The 12,570-nt window shown below is 39.5% G+C and overlaps 1 protein-coding gene across 1 annotated transcript in view; it reads right to left on the bottom strand.

Annotated features, from left to right (window-relative positions):
- Positions 1–423: 423 nt before the first annotated feature.
- The window catches only part of bnc1 (basonuclin zinc finger protein 1), a 34,424-nt gene continuing 22,277 nt past the window's right edge, over positions 424–12,570 (bottom strand). Inside the window, exons 4-5 of the mRNA XM_003229202.4 lie at positions 10,522–12,380; positions 424–7,320 (exon numbers count right to left, since the gene is read on the bottom strand). Of these exons, the coding sequence (XP_003229250.3) occupies positions 6,648–7,320; positions 10,522–12,380 (2,532 nt within the window). The 3' untranslated portion in view covers positions 424–6,647. The remainder of the gene's footprint in view (positions 7,321–10,521; positions 12,381–12,570) is intronic.

Raw genomic sequence — 12,570 nt, 5'->3', positions numbered from 1 at the left:
TTATATAATAACAAAAAAGTTGGCCCCTGATTGATTCATGTCTGGAATTCCTCTGCTTCTTTCAGAGTGTTGTTCTTTATTTACTGTCCTGATTTTAGAATCTTTTTAATATTGGGAGCCAGATTTTGTTCATTTTCATGGTTTCCTCCTTTCCGTTGAAATTGTCCACATGTTTGTGGATTTTAGTGGCTTCTCTGTGTAGTCTGACATTATGCTGTCAAAGTGGTCCAGCATTTCTGTGCTCTCAAATAATACATTGTGTCCAGATTGGTTCATCCAGTTCTCTGCTATGAATGACTTTTCTGGTTGAATTACTCTTTCATGTTCCTGAACAATCTTTTTTCTCTAACCACTTGCTTATAGAATGCTAATTCTGTAAACATATTTTTCCAGGACATATTTAGAACAAATGAACTCAAAGACTTTAACAGTAAATTTTTTATTAACACATAGAAAATTCTGAAGAAATACAAAATAGTATTACTTTGTGGGAACAGTGGAAATGAAACCCAAAGGAGGCGGGCATTACAACGTTCATTTACAGCACACATTTCTTTCATGTTGAAATAAAATTCAGCAACCACTTTTCTACTGCTAATACTATTAAATATGAAAAAGAATGTGAACTAAATGGAAGAAAATATCACAGACTGCAGTTTGCCAACCAGCCACCTTTACTTCAACAGGATGTCACAAATGTAACTGAACAATGAGCGGACCCTTTTTGTTATAGATTTAAAAAGTTACTTGGTTAGGACACTCCTTTCGAATTCATCTGCAGAATTCTGAGAGTTGTAATTCCCAAAGTAACCTTTCCAATATCAGTTGGATCTTTGCCTCCTAAGCTCTAAATTCTTTACAGCCACATGACACTTCACACTCTGCTTGCTGTGAGCTGAATGCTCAACTATAATTATCCTGCTTTTGTATTATTGGATGCTCTGCTGTATTTTTGGGAGTTTTCCCTAACACATAAAATTCCTAACACCTGCCAGGTCCAGGATGTAACTCTCACTAATAGTCACCATCACATGATAAAGAGTACGGAGAAAACAAAAACTGAGCTAAATTGTAACTTCCGAAGGAAAGGTTCAATATCCTAGGAATTGCAAAATACTCTCAACACTTTGGCCTTGTATGTACAAAAGGTGCCGTCACTGCCATGCATAGGGATCACAACAGACGGAAATTTTGAATACAAATAATATGACCGTTGAATCAATGAAAAGAAGCTATCTAAAGCCACTTCATCAAGGACACAAACAGAGTAATGCTATGACATGATCACTACTTATACCATAAATGTTTTTCTTTTTATAAAAAATACAACCTAAGACCAATTTCATTAAGTGCATAATAGAACATAATGCAGAACACCGGTGTGTGTACAGTGACAAGGATATTCAACATTATTATTACATTTATACCAACCACTGCTTTCGTTTCAAAGGGAGTGTTAACCAAACCAGTTCTCTCGTTTTCATGTCACAACAAAGACAAGCATTTCCCCTTTTAGTGATAAACAACAGTGACAAAACAAATCTGAAATACAGAGCAACATATGAATGCTTCCACCCCATTCACCGATCTCATGTTGTTTCCTGTCCAATGTTTTAAAAATGCTGCCGTTATCTTCTTTTTCAGAAAGTAACTTGTTCTCAAGGTAGCAACAACACAAAAAAAATACAGATTGCATTACAAAAAAATGCCCTGCATGTAGTTCAAAAGTCTTTGGAAGCATCTTACTAGCTTTTATTTATTATATTCAAATGTTTTTCAGAAGCCCCTGAAGTTAACGGAGAGTTCTTTAACCAAAATATCAAAGGAATGTTTTCTTTTTTTTTTGAAAACAATTCTTTGGGGCTGATATTTTCATTATACAGTAGAGTCTCACTTATCCAATGTAAACGGGCCGGCAGAACATTGGATAAGCGAATATGTTGGATAATAAGGAGGGATTAAGGAAAAGCCTATTAAACATCAAATTAGGTTGTGATTTTACAAATTAAGCACCAAAACATCATGTTATACAACAAATTTGACAGAAAAAGTAGTTCAATACACAGTAATGCTATGTAGTAATTACTATATTTACGAATTTAGCACCCAAATATCATGATGTATTGAAAACATTGACTACAAAAATGCGTTGGATAATCCAGAACGTTGGATAAGTGAGACTCTACTGTAGTTCAAAAGTCTTTGGAAGCATTTTACTAGCTTTTACTTATTATATTCACATGTTTTTCAAAAGCCCCTGAAGTTAACGGAGAGTTCTTTAACCAAAATATCAAAGGAATGTTTTCTGGTTTTTTGAAAACAATTCTTTGGGACTGATATTTTCATTATACAGTAGAGTCTCACTTATCCAACACTCGCTCATCCAACATTCTGGATTATCCAACGCATTTTTGTAGTCAATGTTTTCAACATATCATGATATTTTGGTGCTAAATTCATAAATACAGTAATTACTAAATAGCATTACAGCGTATTGAACTACTTTTTCTGCCAAATTTGTTGTCTAACATGATGTTTTGGTGCTTCATTTGTAAAATCATAACCTAATTTGATGTTTAATAGGCTTTTCCTTAATGTCTCCTTATTACCCAAATATTTGCTTATCCAACATTCTGCCGGCCCGTTTATGTTGGATAAGTGAGACTCTACTGTATTTTAAGTAATATGGGAGGCTTGAACTGCTGAGCAGCGTCAGTGTTATGCAGTTTGCACATCCATCTCAGGCTCTATCTACCTTGTCATATAATCCAGTTTTTGAATCTGCTTTAAGGTGGATTATATGGCAGTGTAGACCAGGCATGGGCAAACTTGGGCCCTCCAGGTGTTTTGGACTTCAACTCCCACAATTCCTAACAGCTGGCAGTTGCCCATGCCTGATGTAGACTCATATAATCCAGTTTAAAGCAGATAAACTCCATTCAGAAACTGGGTTATGTGGTCAGTATAGATGGGGCCTTAGAGCCAGCTCCATTGTTCACTGAGATATAAACATTTACATGCGTTTAAAAAAGACCCTGCATTTTTCAAAAGTAGCCAAAATGTAGCAACAATTTTAATATGATCTGTGATTAAATTTAAAAAAACTTATCAAGACCTCCAGAATGTGATGCTTTGTCTTCTCAAATTAGTGGCTTTGATTTCTGGCACTGGATAACCGATTGCAGAAAGAAACACAATCGGAAAGTACACGATAATACTGTAAGATCAACCTGGAGGCAGAGCTAAATGTTACATGAAACCCAACGCTCTTGTTGATAACTCTGCCCACGTGCAAATTTGCTAACATTTCGTGGCAACCATTTGTAGAGATGGAACAAAACACAACTTGATGGCATCAGGATATATAACAAGATTTCACTACACATTATAGAGAGAAAAGGGGAAATGTAACACAGGGATGCCATTTATGGATGACAGCTTTCTGTTTCTCGTCATTAATGCTCCAATCTTAATACAGTAGGCTCTCAGGACCTCATAAATCGCAGGATCTCCATTTCTACACACTTTTGAAACAGTTTACAGATAGAGTCCCACGGAGTCTATTATACGAATTAGGGTTGTGCATGGATTTCGTATCCCCATTTCATCCGTTTTCTTCGGTACCTTTAGTACCCGGTACGAAAACCCTCCTGACACGAAAGCAAGCGGGAACTGATCTTGGCTCCTCCTCCCCTATTTGGCATCACAGTTGAATCTTTTTGATTTTCCTTAATTTTCCTGATTCTTTTATTTAGTGGGACTGACTGGGAGTTGGAAACCGGAGGGACAGTGGGTGGGGTGTGCGGAGACGGAGAGTCACCCTGGGCTGATAGAAAACAGCTCTTTCGGTACCCCCAGAGTAAAAACAGATATTTATTTATTTTATTTATTTCCAACATTTACCCTGTTTCCCCGAAAATAAGACATCCCCGAAAAATAAGACCTAGTCAAAGTTTTGCTGAATTGCTAAATATAAGGCCTCCCCCGAAAGTAAGACCTAGTAAAGTTTTTGTTTGGAAGCATGCCCAGCACCTGCCAAACAGAACACCAGAGCATGCAGGATTGGTAAATGTACATATCAGTTGTACATGGAAATAATGGTACAGTAGAGTCTCACTTATCCAACATGAATGAGCCTGCAGAACGTTGGATAAGCGAATATGTTGGATAATAAGGAGGGATCAAGGAAAAGTCTATTAAACATCAAATTAGGTTATGATTTTACAAAAGAAGCACCAAAACATCATGTTATACAACAAATTTGACAGAAAAAGTAGTTCAATATGCAGTAATGCTATGTAGTAATTACTGTATTTACAAATTTAGCACCAAAATATCACAATGTATTGAAAACATGGACTACAAAAATGCGTTGGATAATCCAGAACGTTGGATAAGCGAATGTTGGATAAGTGAGACTCTACTGTAGTAACAAGAAATTCTTGATAGGATTCACAGTTTGTCTGGTTATGCTGATTTGTGATGACAACTACTGTACAGTATATAATAAATGTTTTTTTTTTGTTTAACAATAAATGTGAATTTTTCTTCCTGGAAAAATAAGACATCCCCTGAAAATAAGACCTAGCACATCTTTGGGAACAAAAATTAATATAAGACACTGTCTTATTTTCAGGGAAACACAGTACAGTAGAGTCTCACTTATCCAAGCCTCGCTTATCCAAGCCTCTGGATAATCCAAGCCATTTTTCTAGTCAATGTTTTCAATATATCATGATATTTTGGTGCTAAATTCGTAAATGCAGTAATTACAACATAACATTACTGCGTATTGAACTACTTTTTCTGTCAAATTTGTTGTATAACATGATGTTTTGATGCCTAATTTGTAAAATCATAACCTAATTTGATGTTTAATAGGCTTTTCCTTAATCCCTCCTTATTATCCAAGATATTCGCTTATCCAAGCTTCTGCCGGCCCGTTTAGCTTGGATAAGTGAGACCCTACTGTATATCCCGCCCTTCTCACCTGAAGGGACTCAGGGCGGCGTACAAAATTGGCAACAATTCGATGCCTACACATAATTAAAACAGCAAGGAAAATCCAATTAAAACAATTTAAACAATATAAACATATAAAACATATGATTAAAATCCATTCATCCAAAATTCTCGTGCTGTAGCCATCCTCCCGCATTCGGGAGGCTCCCAAATAAAGGATCAGGGCTCCCGCATGAAACGTCTCGTGGTTTACCCGGATTGCACAACTCTAATACGAATGCAAAACTACTTCTGCCTGTTGCCTGTGGGGCTCTGTCTGTAAACTGTTTCAAAAGTGTGTAGAAATAGAGGATTATAGAGTCAGGAGTAATTGTCCTCACAGCTCCCGATTCGCATGGAAACGGCTGAAGGTGCTTAATTTAACATGGGATGGGATCGGTCATATTCACCTGTATGACATCGCTTTAGTGACACTGAAGAGTGGGTGTTCCTGTGGGCAGTCTCCAAATGAGTATTGATGCTCCTTTCCTTGCCAGTAATCCTCTATCATGATTCTTTCATGGTAGTTTTTAAAATTAATTTATTCATCAGCAATTGCGCAGTTTCAATATATCAGCACTTAGTTGTTGATATATTTTCCTCCTTACTATACCTATATTTTGGACTTCCACAATTCTGAGGTTCCCCTTTTCTCAATTAAAGAAAGAAAGAAATCGGTGTAGGCAGGGACTACACGCATCTGTGTGTTAACTCAGAAACCAGAGGATTACTGTAGAAATGGACAAAAGTACACTGTAGACATGTCCAAAAAATCGTTTTGAATCGTATATCGGAATTATTTCGGATTGTTCTCGCTTTTTGATACGCATTCCGAGACATTGTCTCACAGCGCAACCGGCAATGTAATTCGAACCATTGTTGGCCCATTCTCTAATTGTCTCTTAATGTTTTGTTAATTTTTCCCCCCAAATTTTTTAAAATATATATTTTTAAAAAAATTTAATTTTTGTTTTGTTTCTGCAACCTACCTAGAATGGGAGCTTAGAGCAGCCTAACATGGCTGCCGCTCCCCGGCCAATCAGAAGCTTCCACGATGGACGCAAAGGTGGGGGCTAGGGTTGATGAGGATAGCTCAAGAAATGAGGGCGGGAGAGCCCTGTAAAAGTCCCCCCCCAGGTTCCTTTTTTTTGGCGATTGCGCATGCGCGTCCGCCATTTTAGAAACATTTAGAATCATTACGAATTTTCAGAAATATCCGAAAGTTTTGGGTGAAAAAATCGGAAATACTTTCTACATTGAAGCGCCAGCGCCCCCTACTTTAGAAACGAGAATTGAAACATTTTTTTTATTGATCAGACATGCCTAGTACACTGTGTGTAATGGGCCGAAGTTTGCCCATGCCTGGCTTATAACATCATCTTCCCCTCATTTTAATGTTCTTGCATTATTAACATCTATGACTAAGTGGTGAAAGCCATACTTTAAAAAAAAAAGCAAAATGTGCACATTTTTAATCAGTGACAAAGAATAGCAGAATTTTGCTTTGTGTTTCCGGTGGGCTCAGTGTAAAACATACTGGAAGCACAGCGAATAAGACAGGTCTCATTAGATCACCTTTACCCAATAAAATAAAATAAATCTGAAATGTTTGACTGTAGAAGGTCAGCTGCTCTGGAAGTGAGGTGTTAATGCAGACTGTGTGTCGACGTGATCAAGCTCTTGTGCAAATTGGGATTTTGACTGTGCCGGTTTCGGCTCCGAACAGAAGAAAACATGGTGTCGCAACCCGGGACTTTGCATTTGTGGAGCTGACGGAGATGCACAGTTTTGTAGTGGGCCCTGAAAGTCCCTTTGTTGCTGTAGCTTTTTTGGCATAGATCACAGGTAATCGGCAAACTGGAAGGTAGATTTGAGAAGCTTGGGTCTGAGTTGTCTATCAGAGAATAGTCTTCATTTGGCATTAAGCAGATACTTTCACAGCTTTCAGCACTGTCTTCCGAAGCTCCGGGATCATTGTCCTCACCTCCATCTGAATCCCAAGAATGGTCACTGCTCCCGGACTTGACGCTTGATGTAGTGCTCAAATCCAGAACAGCCCCATCATTTATTGGGTCGTACCCATAGCTTAAAGGAGAAGGTTCCCCCATCTTGCTCATCGGGAAGACCAGGCTGCCAGTTTTGTTCATCCCTTTAAAGATGACAGATGTCTGTTGCCTGAGGTCTCTTTGCAAGGAGTCATCGGGGACAGGCTCTTTCGCCATGTCCTTCAAGAGGTATGTTTCATTGAAGCAGTTCTCCTTCATTTCCAAGGGATCTTTGGTTAAAAGCTTATGGTGAAGATTGATGTTGGAGCTATGTCTAGAGAAATAAGAAAGATTATCAGGAATGTTGTGCCTGAGAAGAACAGGCATTGTAACTAGCCATGATCCTATTTTTGCTTGGGTACATCTAATAATAATAATAATAATAATAATAATAATAATAATAACAACAACAACAACAACAACAACAACAACAACAACAACAACAACAACTTATGCCTCAAGTACCAGCTCCCAGCAGCAAAGAACTGGTGGGATCACAAACCTGCAAAAGTATTGGAAAATGAGCACGCAAAGATACTGTGGGACTTCCGAATCCAGACTGACAAAGTTCTGGATCACAACACACCAGACATCACAGTTGTGGAAAAGAAAAAGGTTTGGATCATTGATGTCGCCATCCCAGGTGACAGTCGCATTGACGAAAAACAACAGGAAAAACTCAGCCGCTATCAGGACCTCAAGATTGAACTTCAAAGACTCTGACAGAAACCAGTGCATTTGGTCCCGGTGGTGATGGGCACACTGGGTGCCATGCCAAAAGATCTCAGCCGGCATTTGGAAACAATAGACATTGACAAAATTACGATCTGCCAGCTGCAAAAGGCCACCCTACTGGGATCTGCACGCATCATCCGAAAATACATCACACAGTCCTAGACACTTGGGAAGTGTTCGACTTGTGATTTTGTGATATGAAATCCAGCATATCTATCTTGTTTGCTGTGTCATAATAAAATAATAATAATAATAATAATAATAATAATAATAATAACAATAACTTTATTCTTATACCCCGCCCCATCTCCCCAAAGGGACTCGGGGCGGCTTACATGGGGCCTTGCCCAGACACAACAATATAAAAGCAAAAGCAAAACAATAAAACAAATTACTCAACAATAAAACATCAAACATCGATAAAAACAGTCATAAAAGGTCAACATACAAAATAAAATGTTAAAACAAGAGATGAACTCACGGATCTGTGAAATATTGGGAGGGTATGCATTTTGGACACCAAATATTTGGGAAGCAGAGAAGCCTTGGTATCACATATGGGTCAGAGTATGGATTAGGGGGGATGTCAAATATCATAGAATCATAGAATTGGAGGAGACCTCGTGGACCACCCAGTTCAACCCCCTACCAATGCATTTATTCTTGGAAATTTATATATTCCTCTAACTCAGTGATGGCCAACCTATGACATGCATGTCAGCAGTGACACGCCATTTTTGCTGCCACATGCAGATTGATTGGATGACTATGTCAGGGCCGGGCTGTGGCACAGGCTGTTGAGCAGCTGCAATAAATCACTCTGACCATGAGGTCATGAGTTCGAGGCCAGCCCATGGCGGGGTGAGCACCCGTCAATAAAAAATAAAAAATAGCCCTTGCTCGTTGCTGACCAAGCAACCTGAAAGATAGTTGCATCTATCAAGTAGGAAATAAGGTACCACTTATAAAAGTTGGGAGGCAAGTTTAACTAATTTATGACCTGGAATGAGGAAGTGCCGTCAGAGTGGATGATGAAGCAGCTGCTCCCCCCATGGCCAGAATCGAACATCCCCTCAGGAGAAGGTTAAATTGCCTCTGCGTCTGTCTCGGTCTCTGTTTGATATGTTTATAGGCATTGAATGTTTGCCCTACGTGTGTATAATGTGATCCGCCCTGAGTCCCCTTCGGGGTGAGAAGGGCAGAATATAAATACTGTAAATAATAATAATAATAATAATAATAATAATAATAATAATAATAATAATTTTGTGGCCAAATTTGGTGTGATTTGGTCCAGTGGTTTTGTTGTTTACTCCATGGGAATTATGCACATTACATTATTCTATTATTATTGTAGAATATTATCATATTATTACCATTATATTATTATTATATTCATTATTCATTATTCATGACTACATTGAAACTAGAATAGAGAGAAATCAGTGATATCGTACCTTTCCAGCAAATAATGCTCATGGTCATGGAAACAATAAACATAAGAAGCAAACTTATTATTATTATTATTATTATTATTATTATTATTATTAATATTATTGTATGACACAGCAAACAGAATAGATATGCTGGATTTCATATCACAAAATCACAAGTCAAACACTTCCCAAGTGTCTAGGACTGTGCGATGTATTTTCGGATGATGCGCACAGATCCCAGTCGGGTGGCCTTTTGCAGTTGGCAGATCATAATTTTGTCAATGTCTATTGTTTCCAAATGCTGGCTGAGAAATCAGTGTGGAAACTGCAAGAGGTACCATAGATTGTTGTACACGGAAATAAGGGTAGTAAATTGTTTTTGATTTATTAAATACAGTTATATATTACAAGTATACATTTTTGTTATTTAAACTATATATATTGCGAAATTATGTTTTTTTCTCTCAAAGTGACACACCACCCAAGTCATGCTAGGTTTTTTGGTGAATTTTGACACACCAAACTCAAAAGGTTGCCCATCATTGCTCTAACTGCATATAAGAAGGGTTCGAAAATATGCTACAGTCTTAAACACAGTTGCTAGAATGCTCCAGAGAACATAATATTTCTTACTTCTACTCATAAGACTTCTAGGGTAAGTCTTATATACTATAATGGTGCTAAGATTTTGCTTGAACTCCAGATTTTGCTTGAAAAACACGAGATACGTGTCTTATGTATAAGCATGTAGTTTGTGTGGGCAGGGAACAATAGCATCAGATTCCATTTCACCCACCAAAGCTTCCCAGAAATGATTTATTGGGGCTCCACTAGAATGCCTTTGATCTGAGGGAGAAAGTAAGATTTTGTTCAATGGGTTGCCATTATTCCTGTGTTCCGATAAAGCATGGAAAACACTAGACAAGGAAACACAGCAAAAATTCAATCATAATTTTCTATATTTTTTTCATCTCAGGAGCGACTTGAGAAACTACAAGTTGCTTCTGGTGTGAGAGAATTGGCCATCTGCAAGGCCTAGGAAGCATCTGGATGTTTTACCATCCTGTGGGAGGCTTCTCTCATGTTCCCACATGGGAAGCTGGAGCTGACACATGGGAGCTCACCCAGCTCCCCGGATGCGAACCGCTGACCTTTCAGTCAGCAGTCCTGCCGGCACAAGGGTTTAACCCATATTCCCACCTCCATAATCAAACCTTGATATGAAATTAGTCTCCATTGTACATTTTGGTGGTTTAAAAAAAATACACACTTACACAGATATAATTTGTAAATCATTTTCTTACCTGTCTCGGCTTCTACGAGAAGGGAAAGCAGCATTGCAACCCTGCACCGTGCAAATATGCATCTCTTTGAGGTGTACATTTTTGAAATGTAGTTTTACACTGTAAGGGGTTTTAAAGGTCTTCTTACAGATGTCACAGTGGAAGCAACTGTCTCCCTTGGAAGGCCCCAGGGCATGTTGATTGACATGATCCATCTCTTTCAAGGCTCCAAACCCACTCCCACTGGAGAGGGCTCCGAACCCACTCCCACGCAGCAAGTGGAGCTGCAACTCAGAGAAGTCATTCCCAAAAACCTTGCAATTCAACTGCCCCTTAATACAGTCATGGGGTTCGGTGGCCGCTTGGAGGCCATCACTTTGCTGATTTAGATCTTGACATACATTTTCACTCGAAGCTGTTTGTAACAATTTGCTTATTTCTGGCTTATCCTTTCTCTCGGGGTGATGCAATTCATCTGCTTTGATGCCCAGATTATTTGACTTGCAAGATTTTGGTTCTCCAACCTCAGAAAAGGATTTCCGTGATATCTCTGAATGGGATTGCTTGTTCGCTGAATGGTTTGCATTATGTTCTCCTCTTGACTTTTGCATCTCCGCATGCCCTTCGCTGACCACCTGTGGAGGCAAGTCATCGTCCAAGTTGGCACCTCTTGTTCTTTCAGCGGCTCCTTTCTCTATCTTGATGGGCATGCTAGACTTGCGGGACTTTTTCTTAGGCAGCACCCCAAAAAGCGATTCGTTCAAAACCAATGGTTCCGGTGTCGAGGAGGAAACCAGAGGGAGAGAAGGAAGACTCCCCGGTGTGTTTGCCAACTCTGCTGGAGCAACCGGATTGCGATAGAAAGGAAGAACTGGTTGCACCGTCTTCAGGTTTGGAAAGAGAATGCCGTTTTGTCCGGTACCGTGAAAACTTGGTTGCACTTTTGATTCAATACAAGAACTTCCATAGCTAGGAACAGATCTGTTATCTGGAGGTAATAAAGGAAAATCTGTCTTTTTGATCTCTTCCAGTGCGTTGACGGTCAACCCATTCCTCAAATCCTTGTCGCGGTTGTTTCGGTTCATCGGCATGTGGAGCCTGGGGTTGGGGTTGGCGCTGTGGCGGTTCCGACTCCGTAGAGAGCTAAACACCATGTTGCAGCCTTCGATGATGCATTTGTGTTTGATTTTCAGGTGGACAGCATTGTAGTGGATCTTCAGCGTCCCTTTGTCGTAAAAGGTCTTTTCACACGCGGTGCAAAAAACACGCCCTTTCCTTGTTCCAGCTCCATTTTTCTCAATAGGTTTCACCTGACTTTGTGGGGAAATCTGGCCCATTTCGAGCCTTGAGTCGACATTCGGAGAGCTCAGATCTCTTGAGGAAACATCCTGCTCTGGTTTCATGATATCTGGGCTGGTTGCAGCCGTCTCCTTTTCAGCTTGAAATGAAGAATTGGGCATCAAGAAGATGTTTTCTGAAAACTGTGTATGAACATCTGGCTTCGGTTCGTTGCTATCCGGAGGTTGTTCTATCAGAAGCCTCTCAGGAGGTGAACCTATCAGAGGCGGCGGCACAGGGCTGAAAATCTGAAAAGGCAGCATGAAAGCCATGTTGTGCACCACGTTTTCAAAGTGATGGATGTTCACAGGGTTAATTTTGTCCAGGGTGAGATTCCTCTGATTGCAGCTTTCAATAAATGCCCTTATATCCATGTTAGCCGACGCAGATGGGATGATGACAGACTGCCCCTCTTTCTCCTGAATTGCCATCAGCTCTACGATGGGTTTTGTTTCACCAAAACGTAGAAACTGCTGCAAAGTCGCCAACTCCTCTTCGCCGGTCATGATGCTCCAGTGATCCAGGACCTTTCCAGAAACATCCTTAGAGAGACAGAAAGCAAGAGCAGCATCACACAGCTGGCTAATTGAAATGGACACTTTAATGCAGTGATTTCCAACTTCAGCCCACAGAAACTGCATTTTGAGTTGCTAATATTCAGGAGATGCATGCAAGTGAAGTCCCACACATTTGCATATCCAGATTTAGGAATCCTTGCTTAATAGCTTTTAT

The sequence above is a fragment of the Anolis carolinensis genome, unplaced genomic scaffold (genome assembly GCF_035594765.1).
Source record: "Anolis carolinensis isolate JA03-04 unplaced genomic scaffold, rAnoCar3.1.pri scaffold_11, whole genome shotgun sequence".
Taxonomy (NCBI): Eukaryota; Metazoa; Chordata; class Lepidosauria; order Squamata; family Dactyloidae; genus Anolis; species Anolis carolinensis.
This window is presented reverse-complemented; position numbering and strand designations above follow the sequence as displayed.